Raw genomic sequence first — 20,103 nt, 5'->3', positions numbered from 1 at the left:
GCCGGCAGGCGCGCGGGGGAGCGGGCGGCGGGCGGGAGCCAGGCCCGGGCGGGGCGGGGGCGGTGGGCCGCGCTCCGGCCGGTCTGCGGCGTTGGCCTTGGCTTTGGCGGCGGCGGCGGCGGCGGTGGAGAAGATGCTGCAGTCCCTGGCGGGCAGCTCGTGCGTGCGCCTGGTGGAGCGGCACCGCTCGGCCTGGTGCTTCGGCTTCCTGGTGCTCGGCTACCTGCTGTACCTGGTCTTCGGCGCCGTGGTCTTCTCCTCGGTGGAGCTGCCGTACGAGGACCTGCTGCGCCAGGAGCTGCGCAAGCTGAAACGGCGCTTCTTGGAGGAGCACGAGTGCCTGTCGGAGCAGCAGCTCGAGCAGTTCCTGGGCCGGGTGCTGGAGGCCAGCAACTACGGCGTGTCGGTGCTCAGCAACGCCTCGGGCAACTGGAACTGGGACTTCACCTCCGCGCTCTTCTTCGCCAGCACCGTGCTCTCCACCACAGGTAGGGTATCCTGCGCGCCCCCTGGCCACCTCGCCCACACCCCACACACCCCGGCCCCGGCGTCCCGGGCCCCTCTGACCCTCCCATCCCATCCCCCACCTTTCGCCGTCCCGGCGCCTCCAACCCGCCTCTCCTCACTGTGCTCCCGACCCTCCGACCTTCCCCTTTCATCTCGGCGTCCCCGGCCCCTGCCGCGGTGACTCGGGGAGGGCTAGCCCTGCGGAGCCGGAAGCCAGAGAGGTGGCTCCAGACGTGGCTTGGTTGTTGCAGTACGTAACTCTGGGGAAGTGGTCCCTAACTCCGGCCTGGGTGGCTGCAGGTGCTTCCTCCGCTTGAGTTCTTTTTTTCGCAGTCCCCTAAGCCAAACTGTCGGGTTGGAATGCGTGGCAGCACCTGGCCGCCGGGCAGCAAGGCAGCGGGATGATGGAAACTCACCACCTTCCTCCTGACCCCATCCCAGAGGCCGAGTGTGCAGTCTAGTAATAATACCTTCTAAAGGGCCACCTTCCTGAGTCTGCAGTCCTTTTGGACGGTGCACAGATATTCCAGCTCTTTTGCACCTTGGAGGCAGTTTTGGGGGTAGCCGAGTGACATCACTCTGCTCTTCCCAGGTGACCTCTGGGCCAACAGGCCGATCCGGTTTCTTTTCAGAGTAGGAGGAAGGGTGAGGGAGGGTAAAGGAACCATAGGATTGCCTAAGATCTGACTAAATGGGAGCACCCTGATTCAGCAGTTCCTTCAACTTGAGGTGTGCGAGGCTCCTCATAAACTTTAAAGCGCCACGTCCCCGCAAGACTCACCCGCGGGGCGCTCGGCCGTGGAGGAGCGTCCTCTGGAGAAGGATGAGGCCGGGCGCATGCCCCAGGGCTCGGTCACTGTGCCAGATTAGATGAATGAAGGCCGAATTTTCCCAGCCGGACCTCGTAAGGCACATACCCTGAGTGGAGATATCAGTTGGTATTTGGACAGTGGGAGGAATCTCAAAGAGAGTTCAGCACAGCCCCTTCTTTTGATCTATGAGATCCAATCTTTGAAACAATCCATCTCGTCATGCACAAGGTCACACACTTCCTACTTACCAGTGTTGTCCTGGAACCTGGGCCTTGTGATTTCTTTGCCAGGAACACTTTGTAACCCCCCACCCTCAACCTTTACAGGTGAATTAGGTCCCTTTGTGTGACTCCCAACTCTTCCTTCCTCCCCACCCACTCTCCACCATCCAAATTATTGTGTATAATTCCCTTTGGGCTATATCTTGTTGATTGTCTCGGTAATGACTTGGTAATGAGTAATAATACACTATTCACGTAGATCACATGAAACAATTATTCAGAGGTCTGGGGTGAGTTAGTAAACTGATGTAAATCTACCCTGAAATAAACAGAAGTGGAATTCTGGCTTGTATTGTGAGATCTGAAAAACTGTTAAATGTAGCGCCCCACAAGACAGACCTGTTATCTCACTTTCCAAAGAGTGTCTTTTCCCTTGCCAATACAATTTAATATTTCTTTCCGTAACTCTGCCTCCATTGTCTTTACCTAGCTCTCTGTTCCTCAGATCATTTAGAAGTCACCATGCCTTTCCTTGGGAGTATATTTGTGCTATATTGAGAGTCATTCATTCTTCCCAGAAGTAAGTGTTTCCATGGGGCTACAGAGTTTACAACTGGGTCACAATGTTGGGTAAACATTTCAAAGGATGATTATAGTGTGTGGTGTTTTCTTATTAATGATGTTGTGAGGATAGAGCAAGAATAAGAACAGTTTCGAGGAAAAGCTTTGCTTTGTTCTAGGTGGGATTTTCATGACTCATGTATAGTCTTAACATCGTATTGCCTAACTAAATATTAAAAATTGTTTATAATCTTGAATAGATGAGATATTCTACCCAGGAGAGAATCAGAAAAAGTTGTAGTTTCTGTTTAAGAAAGGAGTGGGGTGGGAATAGACGTCTTATTATTGGTGTTCAGATTGCTTTGTAGTTCCTAAGAAAGTCTGTATTCATGCAAAACAAGTGCTCATTTAGGAAATCAGTGCAAGGGGCATTTAAGGATAAACTAAATGAAAAAGGTGCCTCTTGGTTTGTAAAGTTAGTAGATCAATGAATTCTTGCTATATGAATACAACTATTCTAAATGAAAAATACTGTTCTGTTGGCTTTGTACTGTCCCATTATCTGACACATTTGATATTTTTTAAGGTTTCAAAATTATAATTACCCATTATTTGATTCATTTGGTGTTTTTTAAAGTCTTCAAATTATCATAGGTGCCCTGGCCATGAGTCTTATAATGGGTGAGAAATCTTTTCTTCCCTACAAGGGGAAATAAAGAGATGTTAAATTGTTTGCTGGAAACAAACAATATTTTAAATTGCTTGCTGGAAACAGACAATTTTTTAGAGTAAAGCTGGTGTCTTTCATTACTAGGAAAATATTTTCTGGAAAAGCGCCAACGAAATAAAATGAATTGCAATCCCTTTTATTTTTCTGGGTGGATATTAGACATGTTGTGCTTTTTTTTCTTTTCTTTTCTTAACACTTCTAGTTCTTTGATGGCAACTCACTGAAATAATTGTTACCCAATTGATCAGTACAGTCAATCTTTGACTTATCCAGAATGCTAACAATGAGCATTATGAAGATGCTGTTATTGGTAGTCATCATTGTAACACAGGCCCATGAGTGCATTTATGTCAGAATCTTCTCACCCCAGAATGTACTGACTTCCATTTCTGGAAGGAACTGAGTAAAGTCTTCATGGTCTATTTGGAAGAAGGCTTAGGTTGGTAATTCAGCAATATTCTTCTCATTCAGGGCTTTGCCAAAGACTCTGAATTATTTCTAGCAAACAATTTCACATCTCTTTATTTCCCTTTGTAGGGAAGAAAAGATTTCTCACTCATCGTAAAGTTCATGGCCGGGGAACTTACAATAAAATACAAATTAACAAGATGAAAGCACACACATTTAGTTAATGTAAGTTTTAGATGACATAGACGCCTTTAGAAATGAAGACCCAAAGAAACAGGGAAGCTTATGCATTTTTAGGGACAGTTGTGTAGATGAATGATTGGAGAACAAAAGGATATGATGTGGCTGAGCACGGTGGCTCACACAGGTACTCCCAGCATTTTGAGAGGCCAAGGCAGGAGGATTGCTCAAGCTCAGGAGTTCAAGACTGCAGTGAGCTGTAATTGCACCATTGCATTCTAGCCTGGGCAACAAGAGTGAGACCCTGTCTCTACTACAAGTTAAAAAAATTAGCCCAGAATGATGGCGTGTGCCCGTAGTCCCAGCTACTTAGAAGGCTGAGGCAGAAGGATTGCTTGAGCCCTGGAGTTTGAGGCTGCAGTGAGCTGTGATTGAGCCACTGTGCTCCAGCCTGGGCAACAGAACAAGAGTCTGTCTTGGAGAAAAAAAAAAAAAGAAGATATGATCTAAAAGCTAATAAACTGGAGGAATTTAGTAAGGCTTATTTGTTCAGATCTTTCTTGGCATCTCTGTGTTTTCAAGGATAGGGTATTCCTTTTCTCAAGGTATAGACCCTTGTAATGAGGGTCTTCTTCAAAGGAAGGGCAGAGCTTTAAGGGAGAAGGTTGAGAGGAAGGCAAGAATGACCTTCCTGCTTCTGCTGTTTTCTCAAATGCTGAGGTGCCCTGTTTGGGGGTCACATGCCCTGAACTCCATCACCCTTCATTCTAAAAGACACAGCAACATCTGCATAGGAATCACATGAGAACGAGGGAAAGAGTACTTTTCCAAAAGAAGAGTTGTATACAAAAAAAAAAAGGAGGTATTATAGACCGCAGAATTTCCCACAGAACTTTTATACTGTGGGTTTTCTTTTTTCTTTTTTCAAGGATTGAGAAAATATTGTCCAGGTGGTATCTGGGGAGTAAGAAATAATTATTAAACTTTGGTAACCGTCTAAAGCATTGGACAGTGTTATTCATCCTTTAGAACAACTTGTGATGTTGATTTACTAAAGTTTACTTCTTTATTCATTTCCCAAAGCAAGGCCATGTTGTGACAACTGTTTGGTAAAAATACAGTTTTTGGCTGGGTGCGGTGGCTCACACCTGTAATCCCAGCACTTTCGGAGGCTGAGGCGGGCAGATCATGAGGTCAAGAGATGGAGACCATCCTGGCCAACATGGTCTCTATTAAAATTACAAAAATTAGCTGGGCGTGGTGGTACATGGCAGTAGTCCCAGCTACTCAGGAGGCTGAAGGAGGATAATGGCTTGAACCCGGGAGGCAGAGGTTGCAGTGAGCCGACATCGCACCACTGTACTCCAGCTTGACAATAGAGCAAGACTTCATCTTAAAAAAAAAAAAAAAAAAAGAAATACAATTTTTGTATTCATGCAGTATACAAACTTTTAGTACCTTTTGCTGCTTTGTAAATGTGGGATCCACATGACAGCTCAGTTCCTGTTCCTTTTTACTTTTGGAGATAGAGTCTTGCTCTCTCACTCAGTCTGGAGTGCAGTGGCACCATCATGGGTCACTTCAGCCTGTAACTCCCAGGCTCAGTTGATCCTCCCACTTCAGCCTCCTGAGGAGCTGGGACTACAGGTGCACACCACCCCACCTGGCCAATTTTTTTATTTTTCTTTAGAAAGGGTGGTCTTGCTTTGTTGCCTGGGTTGGTCTCAAACTTGTTGCCTTAAGCCATCTCCCACCTCAGCCTCTCAAAGTGTGGGATTACAGGCGTAAGCCACCATGCCTGGCCCCTGTTCCTGTCATTGGTAGCCCTGGTGCCTTTAGTCAGGACACTGCTTTATTCCTATTTATGAAGAGATGCATTGAAACTGTATTGAAAGTGTTCAGTAAGTGAACTTAATTGGGCTTGGTGTACAGTGGTTTTTGATTAAGGCAGGTAGGGAGCTACTACAACATAGGTAGTTTTCAAATAAAGAAGATGGGAAGAGGCAATGGGGGATGCTTTGCTGATCCTTAGTTTTCAAATTATTTTCAGTAGTACAAATGTGTTACCATCAACAAATATTTGTTGAGTTTTTAGAATAGAATGAAGTGGGCCAGACATGGTGGCTTATGCCTGTAATCCCAGCACTTTGGGAAGCCGAGGCAGGTGGATCATGAGGTCAGGAGTTCACAACCAGTCTGGCCAACATGATGAAACCCCATCTGTACCAAAAATACCAACATTAGCTGGGTGGTGTTGCATGCCTTAACCCCAGCTACTCGGGAGGCTGAGGCAGGAGAATTGCTTGAACCCAGGAAGCGGAGGTTGCAGTGAGCCAAGATCACACCACTGCACACCAACCTGGGCAACAGAGCGAGACTCCATTTTGGTGGGGTGGGGGAGGAGAAAGAATAGAACGAAGTGGGTAAACTAGGGCCCCTGGACCTAATCTAGCCCACCACATGTTTTTGTGCTGTCTGAGCAAGTTGCTTTATATTTTCAAATGATTGGGTCCAAAAAAAAAAGAAAAATAATATTTTCTGACACAGTCAAGTTTTATGAAAATCAAATTTCATTGTCCATAAACAGTTTTATTGGTGTGCAGCCACACCTGTTTGTTTCTGTATCATTTATGACTGCTTTCCGGCTGAAGTGGCAGAGTTGAACAGTTGAACAGAAACCATGTGGCCACAAAACCTAAAACATTTACTGTCTGACAAAAAAAGTTTGCTGACATGGGCTTCAGAATGATACTTGAAAGGTATGCTAAGAGTATGCTGAGTATTTCACTTCCTTTTGGGAAACTTTGTATAAGAAAGTTCCGTTTCTCAGACTTCTTTATGCTGTTGTTTTAAGTGGTATGCAACACTGAATAAATTATGTATCACCACCAGCCACTTTCAAAACAAATGTTTATTTCAGATGTCACTTATTTGTGGTCCAATTTATGTCACTGCTTTTTTTTCCTTTAATGATAACAAGCTACACTTCACATTGTGATTATCTTATCTAAAATGTGCAATAAATACTATATTATCTCTACTATAGAATTTACATAAAATTAAACAAGCAAACTCTGTATCCGCCAGAAGAGAGATCCAAAATCCCATATTCTGATGTTTGTGCTCTATATTCACAGATCTTGATTTTGAGCCTTTACATTTAATTCTAGAAATTTAATTATCTGGTTTTCTAGCCTGTAATATAATAGGTTACAGAGGGAAAAGCACAGCTATGGGAAAGTATACATGGCAGGTTATAAAAGATGGTTTAAAATTACAAACTAAAATTTTATTTTAAAATAACATATTTATTGAACCCTTTATATGTGCCAGGCAATTGTTGATACATATTCTTTTCCATGCATTGCAGTAAACTGATGAGATGTAGGTATCATTGCCTTACTTTACAGAGAATGAAACGGAAATTTAGGTTGAACAACTTCTCTACCTAGGTCCCAAAGCTGGAAGTGACTTGGTCTTGATTTGAACGCAGGTATATCTAAGAACCTGAGCTTTGATAAAACATCTGGGCATAGGAGCTTGTTATGGGCCGGATCATCTCCCTCAAGTTCTTATGTCGAAGTTCTAACCTCAATATTTCAAAATGTGACTGTATTTATAGGCAACGTCTTTAAGGGGGTGATTAAGTTCAAATGAGGCCACAGTGAGAAGGTGGCCATCTGCAAGCCAAGACAGAGGCCTCTAAAGAAATGAAGCCTATAGACACATTGATCTTGAACTTGAAGCCTCTGGAACTTTGAGAAAATAAATTTCTGTTGTTTAAGCCACCCGCTTGTGGTATTTTGTTAAGGCAGCCCTAGCAAACTAATATAGAGGTACATAATAGGTTTTATTTAGTTGCACAAAAACCATGCAAATAGTGGAGGACAAGAGACGAATCTTTAAGTCTTTAGTCTTGCAACAAACAATTTTATATACCCGAATGGGGCATCATGGTTTTAGGGCACAATATAATAATTGACGTCCTTGAATCATCAAGAAAAATATCTCAGCATGTTTCTACCTAAGAAGGCAGGGAAGTATATAATAAATTCTAGAAACATTTCCACCCAATAATGGTCAAAGAGAATGGATACTTAGTGTTTAAATCTGTGAACTCATACCTGTCTATAAAACATATCAGTTTTTAGTATTTTGAAGGTTTGGGTTTTTTTTTTAATTACAAATTTGTTGTTATCTATGCCTATTTTATAGCCCCTGGAAGATACTGCTACTATTATCATTAACTTGGAAGAAATGATCTTTTATGACATAACTGTAAGACCTATCAAGGAGAGAATCTTTGATTGAACCAGTAACCTAATGGGAACTCCGGTGCTTTCAGAACAAGTTGTTTTATGACATTGCTCATTGGACTGTTGCTGTGTGTGAGTGTCATTTTATAGCCCCTGAAAGATACTGCTACTATTATCAATAACTTGGAAGAAATGATATCTTTGCTTTTATGACATAACTATAAGTCCTATCAAAAACAGAATCTTTGATTGAACCAGTACCCTAATGGGAACTCTGATGCTTTCAGAACAAGTTGTTTTATGACATTACTTATTGGACCGTTGCTGTGTGTGAGTGTCTGTTGTCTTTGGAGCCTGTGAATTGCCAACCCTCAATTGTTTTGACCCATAAAAATGGCAATTCCACATGGTTCAGCTTACTACAAGGTTGGTTTCAGGGACAGAAATCTCATCTGCCTCATACACTCTGACATACTCAGAGTTGCACTGTGCTGGGTTTTATTCTCCAAAGACATTTTCCAATTGTATTATTGACAAATCTGTGAAATACTAAGGTGCTGAAGTTCTCCACTGACTGTGTCATGCCCAGGTGACTTATTCATGGCAGGAGATAAAGGTTGTCCCTTTATTGGAAAGCAGGCAATTTTGGGGTGTTTTATTGTCTCCCATGATCCTTCTGTCTCCTAGACTCAGTTTGTACTCCGACTTTGTTTCTTCTGCATAGATCCCTTATTTTTTGTCCGATCCTCAAAGTTCATGGTCCACTCTCTGTCAGCAGCATACTGCAAGGTGATGACCCTGATCTGAGGCTGAATGGAGGAAGAGAGAGAATGAGGAGTTGGAGGTGTAGTTTGTGCACCTGAAAGGACTGTGGGATTATCTCCCTGAACTTGAATCAGACCAGAAGGGCTTATCTGTGACTTTCTACTGGTGTCATGCTTGCCTTCTTCAATTTATGAAAGAGTTGATTATGTTGATGAGATTAATTGGCTTAGGTTATACATTGACAGTGTTTTTAATTTCCTACCATCTGCTTGATCCCAAATCAGAGTCTAACTTTTTGCATTGGCTCCTCTGACTGGGATTGACATACTTTGTGAAATAAAAGCCTTCCTGCTGCTGCCTCTGAGACTCAGGTGTTAGTACCCATGGAAGGGCTTTTAGACAGAAAGCTCCCAGGGGACTCAGAGAGAGTTGGTGAAGTCATGGCTGGTGCATTCAGAGGACAGAAAGTCAGGCACAGAGTGTTAAATACAGCATGTTCTCACTCATGTGGAAGCTAAAAAATAGTTAATCTCAAACAGTTTTTCTAATGTACTAACTTCTGGGATTATCTTTTCAAAAAGAAACAATGGAAGATAACAAAAACAAATGGAAATGGTTAGCAAGAAAAAAAAAAGGTTGGCTTTATAGAAGTAAAAAATAAACCGAGCATACTAGCATCTGAGAAGGGTACAGAGAGAGGGGATGGGGAGAGATTTGTTACAGGATACAAAACTACAGCTAGATAGGCAGAATAAGTTCTGGTTGTCTATACCACTGTAGAATGACTATAGTTAACAGTAATATATGGTTTCAAGTCGCTAAAAGGAAGATATTAAATGTTCCCAACACAAAGAAATGATAAACATTTGAGATGATGGATGTGGTAATTACCGTGATCTGATCACTGTATATTATATGTATTGAGGTATCACTGTGTAAATTATTATGTGTCAGTTTTAAAAAGAAGAAAGAAACCTTTTGTTTTTTGTTATTGAGATGGAGTCTCACTCTGTCACCCAGGCTGGAGTGCACTGGCGTAATCTCAGCTCATTGCAACCTCCACCTCCCGGGTTCGAGCGATTCTCCTGCCTCAGCCTCCTGACTAGCTGGGACCACAGGTGCATGCCTCCAAGCCCGGCTAACTTTTGTATTTTTAGTAGGGACAGGGTTTTGACATGTTGGCCACGCTGGTCTTGAACTCCTGACCTCAAGTGATCCACCTCAGCCTCCCAAAGTGCTGGGATTACAGGTGTGAGCCACCGCCCCTGCCAAAACAGTTTTCTTTCAAAAACAGAAAATAAACCTAAAACTATTCAAATAACAAAATGTAACAAAAGCAGGTAGAATGTTTCTAAGGGATTTAGAGAGAGTAAAACATGTTAGTTTTCATATCTCTGAGTATGATCAATAGAGTTGGAGTTGGAGGCTCCAGTTGTTATGGTCATCCCTTGTTATGCGGGGGTTTCTGCGACCTGAGTTAAGCTACTTACTCAAGTTGATGCCCCAGTCCCCTATTCACTCTGCTTCACTGAAGCGTCTTGGGGCTTATTCAGTCACCGGTTTCATCATTTCATCATTTCATCTGAATAGAGTCTGAAGACTCTTTAGTGGAAGTATGCACTGAGAAGGGAGGTGGCAGAAGTGCCCTATCCCAGCAAAGTGTGCTCCCCAGGGCGTGCTGAGCCAGGCGCACACAGGACTTGGGGCTACTGAGAAGCAGGTTCTTTTCAGGTTCTGTTGTCCCAGACCCCTTCCCGCTCTTTCTCCACAGCACTTAGCTTTCTACCTGCTGGTTCCCATAACATCTGTCTTCACCTGGCCTCACCTGGCACCTAGTTACCATAGCACCTGTCTTGGCCTCACTTGGCATCCCTAGCAGTCAACAGGTGCTCAGAAGGAGCATCTTAAGGCACATTTCTTCATACGTCTGAATCTGTGTCCTTTTTTGAAAAATGAAGAAAGTTCTCAAGATGTTACTTCTATTCAAGAGACCTTAGATATAACTTTATTCTTAGATGAGGAAACAGACCTGCATTGCCAAATGGGTTCTGAAGCTATCCATATAAAAGCAGTGATATCTGAGGGGCCTCATGTGTACTCAGTGCACCACAAAAGGCCCTAAGTGATCTAAAGAGAAGAGAGGCATTCATTCTTCAGTGAGTGTTTGTGGAGCACTTGGGTTGACCAGGTACTACTACAGGCACTTAGGGATATGGCATGGAACAAAAAGAAAAATCACTTTTGCCATCCTGGATGTGTCAGTCTGGGTCGGGGTGGGAGATACAATTGTAGGGGCCAAAAGTTTTCCTTCACCCTCTGAAGGTTCACTGAAAATCAACTGATAAAAGGCAGATTAATAGGAGAGAAGGCATATACAGTTGCTTGATCATAGTTTATGTGACATGGGAGCCTTCAGAATGAAGACCTAAAAATACAGGGGAAACCATTCACTTTTATGCTTAAGTTCAACAAAGGATAAACAAGTGTGTAAAAAATGTGATTGGACCAAAAGGGAATGATCTCATTCTTACAAGACTGAGTGGGGAAGCCCAGCAAGGCCTATCTAGAATCTTCTCGGTCTCTCTGAGCATGTGTTCCTTCCTTCTGGGTGTGGGGCAGCACCCTCTCTGGAATGAGGATTCTTATGACCTATAGTCAAACAAGGTAGGTCATATAATTTCATTGGCCAGTTTTACATAAAAAGGTGGAGGAAAAGTTAGAGAGGAGTATTTTTTGGTTTTATGGCTGGCTTTGGGGAAAATGGTTCTGGTTTCTAGGATCCACCCTGGGGAAGAGGTATTCCAGATTTTATGGCTAGCCTCGGGGAAGGATGAGGGGTGAGAGAGAGGAGGGCAGGAGAAGATCAGAGAAAAACTTTTGCTTCTGGGACCTTCATTTTGGGTTATCATTTTCTGAGCTCCAGCATGAACAAGGAGATAACTAAGGGAAATGCACAGGATGTTAGGTGGTGATAGGTGCTCGGGAGCAACACAGCAGAGCAAAGGAGATGGGGAGTGTGTGATTAGTCTATGGTGAATGGGGCGGAATCCAGGATTGCAGTCTTCCATAAAGTTGTCCGTGAAGGCCTTACCAAGAAGATGGCACTTACATAAAGAGTTAGAGGAGGCGGGGAGTGCATTATGCAGTTTTCTGGGAAGCTGTGTTCCAGAACAAAGGCTCCTGTTGGAGGTGCAGCTGGAAAGTGACTGTGGCTGGAGCTGAGTGAGAGGGGAGTGATGAGGTCAGGAAGAAGGGGAAGGGGCAGATGTTGTAGGATGTCCCAGGCCACTACAAAGCATCTGGCTTTTATCTGAGCTAGGGGAAAAGCACCGGGAGATTTTGAGCAAAGGGTTGACACAATCTGACTGACTCTTCCAGTGTGTTCACTCTGGATGGTGTAGGAGGGCAAGACTGAGGCTGAGACCTAAAAGGAGGCTCTTCCGATGACCCAGGGGGTCATTGGACCACCGATGCCTGTTGGTGGCTGAGAAAAGTGGTAATGAGAAGTGGTCAGATTCTGGATTCATATTGTTGGCCAAACCGCCTGGGTTTGCTGATAGATTGGATGTGAGGGGTAAAAAAAGAAGAGTGAAGAATGACCCCAGGGTTTCTGGCCTGAGCCTCTGGCAATGTGGTTCTTCTTTATAGACCAAAGGAAGGCCATGGAAGGAGAAGGTGCTGGATAAAGAATTTGGAGCAGGGTCCGGAACCTGCTGAACTTGAGATCCCTTTTGGGTGTCCAGGAGGATCTATGTACACGAGGCACACAGTAAACCCTAATGGGGCATGATGAGGGCCACATTTGGAGTGTAGGTGACAGTGCCTTCTGTTGGTACAGCATACCATGGTGTCATGCTGGATCACACACATCGATTAACTCACTGCAGAGGCCGAAGAAGGCTTTTGGGGGTGATATCTGATTTTGACCTTGAAGGAGAAATAGAATATCAGTAAGTAGAAAAGAAAGAAGAAGTCATTCAGATTGAGAATGTGAATTCCCCGGGCTGATCTGCCATTTAATGATTACATTTAACAACAGTATTAAATACTTCCAGGCTAAGAAAGAGTACCTAAACTGTAATATTGTTTTCCAATTTAATATTACAAAAGGTTGTTTGGGAAACTGAAAAAAAAAGCCCCAAAAAGAAGTATGTGCTTCATATTTTCTTAAAATTAACAGTATGATATTTAGTATTTGATATAATAGTTTAATGAAAATTATATTTTATATAATTCAACGAATAAATAAATATCACTTTTAAGGAGTAGCTAATATTAAATAAAGGCACCAAAAAATGAATCTAGGTGGTTTCTGTTTTTAGGAAGTAAGTAAGTAAAACATGATTTTTTTTTTCCGCAAACAATCTAAACATTTTAGGAGTATGTCAGGTTCAAATAAACACATTGATGATTTTTACAGTTTGTAATGATGGGAAGATTTTCGTGTGACTCTCAGAAAACACCTGAGTGATTTACATTTTATTGCATTGTTGCTTTACTCTTTGAAATGATCCCATGAGTATAATAGGGCTGGCTCCTCGCTCATTATTGGTCATCTAAACATCTTCTTTTTTTCCCTCAAATACTGTGTTTTTTATGAAGTCACAGCTTGTAAATAACAAGAAGAAAAATAAGGTGTTTTAAACTAGAATTGAAAGGTTGAAACATGGTAGTAACTAACATTCTTCAAATGTTTGAACACGGGTTACCAAGGCACTGAATTATTTAAAGACCATGGTTAGATGGATTAAGTTAATTAAAGAACCTGGAGAGCCTGTTCCGCAGCTGCCTACGTGTCAGACTGACTCAGAAATTCTGACTCAGAAATTCTGAGTAGCAAAGCGCCCACGTTGCTACCTACCTGCCACCCAGTGCTCTGACACGAGCCATCTCAGAAAAACAGTCTGTCGCCCACGGGCCAGTTCCAGCAGATGAACCTCGCAGTGGGAGGGTGGGCGGGTGCGGATGAGCTGAGCCATTTCGCACCCCCAGACAGCAGGGAAGAGCGCTGTTGTGTGGATCCACAATCTGTCATCCACTGCTACTCCCATCTCACCCTCCCCTCCACCGCAGAGCAGCTGATGTTTGAAAATCCAACCAACCCAGATGGAAGAAAGAAAAAAACCTAAAATTCTAAGAAAGTTGGGGAGCACAAAAAAGCAAATTTCTGTTAGTAGTTGATGGGACATGACCTAAAGCAATATTTGCTGTTTCGGCAACTCTGGTGGAACACCTGTTATTTGTCATCTTAATGAGGCTAAAAAGACATGTTTGGCACCTGAACTTGCCTGTCTAGATTTTCTCTTTCGCTTCACTCAGAACTATGTTTTGTGCGTTGACTTGTGTTAGTCATCTATACTTGGATGTCCGGGCTACGTTGCATTGACCCAGTGACGGTGGAGTGTGTGTGTCCTTGGAATTTGTTCTGTCTGTCTTCAGTGTCCCAGTCTCTACACATTTCACAGGAGCATTTCCTCATAACCATCACTGGCTTGGGGAATGGAGCTGGCAAATCAAATTGTCATCAGTGATATCAGACTGAATTAATACTATTGAAAAGTCCAACCCTCGAAGATGAAACAGTAGGTATTGGAGAATCCAAAAGAGGGAAGCGTGGAAGGAGGGCCAGGGTCGAGAAACTACCCATCAGGTACTATGTTCACTATTTGAGTGGTGAGTTCATGAGAAGCCCAGACCTCACCATAACGCAACATACCCAAGTAACACACCTGCACATGTACCCCCGAACCTAAAGTACAAAAGAATTTTAAAAATTTAAAAAGTTGGCTAGATATGGTGGTTCATGCCTGTAATCCCAGCATTTTGGGAGGCCAAGGCGGGCAGATCACTTGAGCTCAGGAGTTAGAGACCAGTCTAGCCAACAGGGTGAAACCCCCATCTCTACTAAAATTCAAAAATTAGCTAGGCATGATGGTGGGTGCCTGTAATCCCAGCTACTCGGGAGGCTGAGGCAGAGAATCGCTTGAATTTGGGAGGCGGAGTTTGCAATGAGCTGAGATTGCGCCATTGCACTCCAGCCTGGGCAACAGAGCAAGACTCTGTCTCAAAAAATAATAATAATAATAAATTTTAAAAGCCCAAACTAATGTAGTGAAAAGTGAGAATCATGAATTATTTTTAGGGAAAATGTTTATGTTCAGAGATACTAAATGACCTTACATAGACTGAAGTGAATGTGTGGATTGAAAGTGTGAAAGCATTGAACTGGGGATTGGTGGCCTGGGTTCTCTTCAGACAAAAATTCATTGTGAATTTCTGCAGATTTCAGTTGCTTCATCTATACAATGAAAAGGCTAAGTAAGACCCCCCTTTTAGCTCTAATATTTTGTGATCCTAGGTCTTTGGAGTATTTACTGAGTACATCCCAACATGTGGGGATGCATTAAAAAAATACTGTAAAGGGATAATCACTGAAATATAAAAGCCCACAGCCAGCTGGGGAGACTCGACTGAAATGTGAAAGTCTCAGAAAGCTGCATAGGGTGTAGAGACCTAACTGTTGAATTGTATGGGACCCCTGGTAACATCTGTGGGACTTTTACATGGAGATGGCTGACGTGGTCAGGGAAGCTTTATGGAGGAGGTACATTGAGATAAACAGGCAGCATGGGTAAGCTTAGGTAGAGTGGTACCAGGGAAGAGGGCTGTTAAGGAAAGGGACATATGCTCAACACACGCATCCAGAAGTGGAACACAGCCTCGCCTTAGAGACACCGTGAGGGTGCCAGCCTCTCAGAGCCGAAGCTCCCTGCTGGCACACACCAGCGGGTGACAGGCACTGAAGGTGGAGGTGAGACGTGGGAAGCAGATCTGGCACTTGAGTCGGTAGAAAATGGGGAGCCACTGTAGGCTCCTGGTCCTGCACCATGATAAATAGCCTGTCCTGCAGCCTGGCTTAAAACAGGGAAAGCTGGAGTTAGGCAAGAGTGCCGAGCTTTCTCAATCATTCAAACACAAGCACGGAAGAAGAGATAGCACTGACCAGAGGATCACCAGGGTGTGTTGCTCCGTAGTCGCAGGGATGAAGGAAAGCCATGGGCAGAGCTTGTCATGGACAGCTCCTAGATGGACAGAAATGGAAACTCATTGGTCCTGGGGCATGGCGGGAAGAGGGAGATGGGCCCTGGATGGCCGCACCAAGAATTTCACAACCCAAACCCGACTAGAAAGCCTGGGTGAGTAGCAAAGTTGTTGCTGTATGTAGGAGTGTAAGTTTTTTCTGGGTGTGTATGTGGCAGGGGATATAGAAGGGAACAACCCCAGTTCTGTGTCTCTTCACCTCCCGACACCTTTGTGGGCCGGCCCGACCCCAGACATTGGGTGTTCTTCTGAGAGGTGGGCAATGGGAGCTGGTTCTACCATCTGAATTCTTATGGATTCAGCCATAAAACGATGAGTAAGCTCTCAAGGGTAGAGTACCTGTAGGATGCTGCTTGTAATTACCGTGTCAGTTAGTTACAAATGGGTACTTCTAAATAGTTTTAAAAGCATTTGAGTAGTCACTCCAATCGTGTTTATACAGTTAATTGGCTTTAAATAAATTATTTTGTTCAGAGCAAAACCCCAACTTCAGTTCAGTTCCTAAGTCACTGAGTTGTAGCTTAACTAAACTTTAGTTTACTCTCATCTTTAAAAGAAATAGGCATTCTTTGCATTTTGTACAATTCTTTGCATTTTGCACAATTCTTTGCATTTTGCACAATTCTTTGCATTTTGCAATTGTTCAAGGTAACTTCTTAGTACATTGGCCTCAGATTAAGGATGTCTGACTTCTCTTTAATCTCGTAATGTTTTCGTTTTTGCTCTAGGGCACCTAATATTACAAGTCCATTCTTGACAAGGAAGTTGGGATGACGGAACTACTGTAAGAAAACTCAGAAATGCTCAGCAATGCAGACCTTTGATTCCGTTTTCTTCCTCATCAGATAGGATTTTTTTTTTACTACACACATAATCACACTTGCAAAGTCTTCTTCTCCTTCTTGTTACTTTATTTAGAAGCTGTGGACTCCAGAAGTAGGTCCCATATTGAACCTACCTGTGTGCAGGTGATTCTTTTAGCCAAAGCACTTCCACACTCACGCCCAAGTCTGGAGATACACAAGTCTGTGGAAACGTTTGAAAAGCAAAGCCAGGTTGATGAGACTTTCAATCTCTTAATAACCTGTCATCTAACCTCTGAGGGTCCACTCTGATAAATGTCAGTGTCAGAAATGCTCCCTCTCCAGGTCACGTTGGTCAGGTGCACTCTCAGAGCAGTGAGAGCACCGTAGAAACTTGATACATAGCTCATTTGCAGCAAAAGAGAGAGGTAGATATTAGCAGTTCCAAAAGAGCTACTTAAAACAATTATAGTAGGTTGAATATGAGCCCTATAATAATGTCACCCTTACTTCTGTTCTTACATGTTCTGACAAGGAAAAGACCATGCCTCACCTCTGGCTCTCAAAATTGTGCATCATCCACGGTCTATTTTATTTATACCTGTGGGTAATTGGTAACTCAAATAGGTGTGATAGTGACCAATTATTATTGTGTTTCCCTTTGCCACCAGGTGCAGGGTTCTGACAACATCAGGATATGCCCATGAAAGGTTGTCACTCACTGAACCCCTAATTCCTGTTTAACTTTTGGGGAAGAATGAGAATCACTGCCCTGAGACACAGAGTTTAATTAGGCCTGCTTCTTTATGTTTCTCTTTCATGATAGGATTTTAAGCTCAACGGTTATCAGCTCAAAAGCAAAAAAATGTTCATTCTCGTTTGTGCCCTGGTATCTTGAAGAATGTGCAGTAGGTGAGCTCGCCGTTAATCTAACTGAATTTCTCCCTGCTTGTAGACATGATGGTTTTGAAAGCAGCCTTCTAAGAGTGCACTAAAGTTACCCTCACTCATCTCTACTCTGCAAGTCTAAAAAGGTGGCGTGTGTCAGGGTACACAGTGAGACAATTCATTTATTTTCAAGCGTTTCCATTCTCCACTCATTTGCTCATCTGTGCAGTGAGGCTGAGCTAGAATTTAGCTATGTGTTCCTAAAGAAATGTGCTCACTCTTTTCACACATTAGCCTTGTTCCTATGTAACGCTGGATCTCATTACATGCTGATAGATTCTGCTTTTTTTCTAAGCAAGTAATTCTCCTTTTCCCATTAAATGCAGAGGTAGGGGGAGGTGTTTCATCCAGAAATGTCCCTGACTGAGACTGACTTCTAGGTTGGTCCTCTTTGGCTCGATCAGAGGGAACCACTGCATTAGGCTCGACAGAGGTCTCATAGTTCAACCTGGCTGTAGCCCTGAAAGTCCGTTGGACAGCAGTTGCCCAAGATGCCGTGACAAAATTTACCCATCCTGTTCCCTGTTCCACATGCGTGCTGCTGTGCTTATTGGAACAGGAAAACATGGCATTGTCTTCTGCTTAGTGGGAATAGGACATTTGGCTAAAAAGCTTCTTAGCATGGGCTAATATGTGCTCTGTCTACTCAGCTCAGGGAACTCTCTCATTTTATTCCCACAGGCTGCTGCTTAAGTTAATGATTTCTTTGATGACAGGTTCTGCATGAATTCACTTTAACATCGTTGCCCTGTTTTCTACTCTTTTTTTCTCCCTAAAACTATGAGCTCTAATTTGAAGCTAATAAGTTTTGGCATGCAAGCAACCCAATTACTGGATAGAGCGGGGAGAATATTTTATTAGTAATTTTGACCAGATAGGATGGTAAGGTCAATTAATGAACTAATGAACCTCAAGGTTCATTTTTTCACAACCCTACCAGTACTGGATTTCTTTCTTTCTTTTTTTCACAAGCTGCCAACAGTTCTTGTCAGGATTCAGTGTAGATGCTGCTGCTGGCTGTGCTGGCGGTGGTTTCACCTCTGTGTGGGCTTCACAGGGGGCTCTGGTTCAGTGATTCCAGTAATTGCTACTACTTGGTGACCACATAGTGTGTGCTGCACACTGGATGTGGCTTCTTTGTCCTTCCCTTCATTGGTGCTTCTGCTGTCCACTCACTGGTCTTAGAGGTCCTGGCTGTTCTTCCTGAGGATCGTGGGTTTGTGCCTCTTTTCAGAAGGAGCCCAGTGTGCAACTTCCTGACTGGCAACTCTTGCTTTCTTTGTCCTCCCATTGTTCTCCCTCATCAGGTTCATTAGCAGTTCAGCTCTCAGGACTTAGTTTTTTGGGGCATCCCATCTCTTAGGCAGTCTTTTCATGTAAAGACATTTGGAAGGAGAGCATCCTTTCTATTCTCAGAAATGTTTTGAAACCTGTTTTCTCAGTGTCTTGTGTCTGCCTGCAGCTCCAGACCAGATCTTCCTCCTTGGCCTTTACAAAGATGAGGTTCATTTTTGTTGACTTGGGTTTGCTTCTGTCTGCCATTTCAATGATAACTGTGTTGATTTTTAGTGAGCGAATCGTATGAAAATAGCAACGAGAGCCTGGAGAGACATGGGTGGAGAAGAGGAGGTTACAAGCAATACTGGTTTCTTTTGTGACCCTGAGAAATCTATCCCATACTAGATGGATTTGCCATTTGCCTTCTTCTGACAGGTATGAAATTGTCAAAGTATGTAAAAAAAAAAAAAAAAAAAAAAAAAGAACAAAGAACACACCACATTTTTAGAAGAAAGCTCCATTAGAGTATGTATTACAGGATTCTTCTGCAGAGCATTTTCATGTAGGTTAGCATGTTAGAATAAGGTAGATTAACATAATGTTCTTGGGAAATGTTGATAGCCCAATAACTTAATGTTTGTTTTTCTGAAGGATTCAAGGAATATTCTGGAATCTGAGAATATGTGATTTCATTACATTTCTAAACCACCAATTTTGTAAGGTGAAATTTGAAGTCCTGTTGTCAAATAGGCCTATCTCTCTAGAAAAATAAAGTTGTGGTACTAATATGTCTAAAATCTTGATTAATGCCCTGTAAAATACTAAATTTATGTAGTGTTTAGGGACACTCTGAAAAGGACACAAGCTTTGGTATTGCAGTTTCCAATGTCTAAAATTCCATGTTTTGTTTCATTTTAGGAGGGATAGTTTTTGGTTGTTGTTTGGGGTTGGAGGAGAAGATTTTAAAGGAAGAGATACAAACAGCACATGATTTAAGAAGAAAACATTATGCCTCATTAATGGTAGATTAGCCTTTAGTATAAGGAGGGAGTGAAATTAACATAGTCACACATCCACAACATAGCAGTAGTTTATTTATTCATTTATTAATAGCTGGGTACAAAAAATTATGAAGACATGTGCTTGGCAATGGCTACGATAAGAAGGGGACTATGAGAAATAGACACACACATAATAAGTATATTTACATTTGGGGCCAGGCGCAGTGGCTCATGCTTGTAATCCCAGCACTTTGGGAGGCCGAGGCGGGTGGATCACAAGGTCAGGAGTTTGAGACCAGCCTGGCCAACACAGTGAAACCCTGTGCCTACTAAGAATACAAAAATTAACTGGGTGTGGTGGTGGGTGCCTGTAATCCCAGCTACTTGGGAGGCTGAGGCAGGAGAATTGCTTGAACCCAGGAAGTGGAGGTTGAAATGAGCCAAGATCTCACCACTGCACTCCAGCCTGGGCAACAGAGCTACTCTGTCTCCAAAAAAAAAAAAAAAAAAAAAAAAAAAAAAAAAAAAAAAA

General features: G+C 43.0%; 1 protein-coding gene across 1 annotated transcript in view; it reads left to right on the top strand.

Annotated features, from left to right (window-relative positions):
- Window positions 1-20,103, top strand: part of KCNK1 (potassium two pore domain channel subfamily K member 1) — a 54,573-nt gene that overhangs the window by 628 nt on the left and 33,842 nt on the right. The window contains exon 2 of the mRNA XM_017857714.1: window positions 9-488. Within this exon, the coding sequence (XP_017713203.1) occupies window positions 134-488 (355 nt within the window). The 5' untranslated portion in view covers window positions 9-133. The remainder of the gene's footprint in view (window positions 1-8; window positions 489-20,103) is intronic.

The sequence above is a fragment of the Rhinopithecus bieti genome, unplaced genomic scaffold (genome assembly GCF_001698545.2).
Source record: "Rhinopithecus bieti isolate Rb0 unplaced genomic scaffold, ASM169854v2 scaffold_46259, whole genome shotgun sequence".
In the NCBI taxonomy this organism is placed as follows: Eukaryota; Metazoa; Chordata; class Mammalia; order Primates; family Cercopithecidae; genus Rhinopithecus; species Rhinopithecus bieti.
The sequence above is the reverse complement of the archived record's forward strand: the minus strand, read 5'-3'. Positions and strand labels throughout refer to the sequence as shown.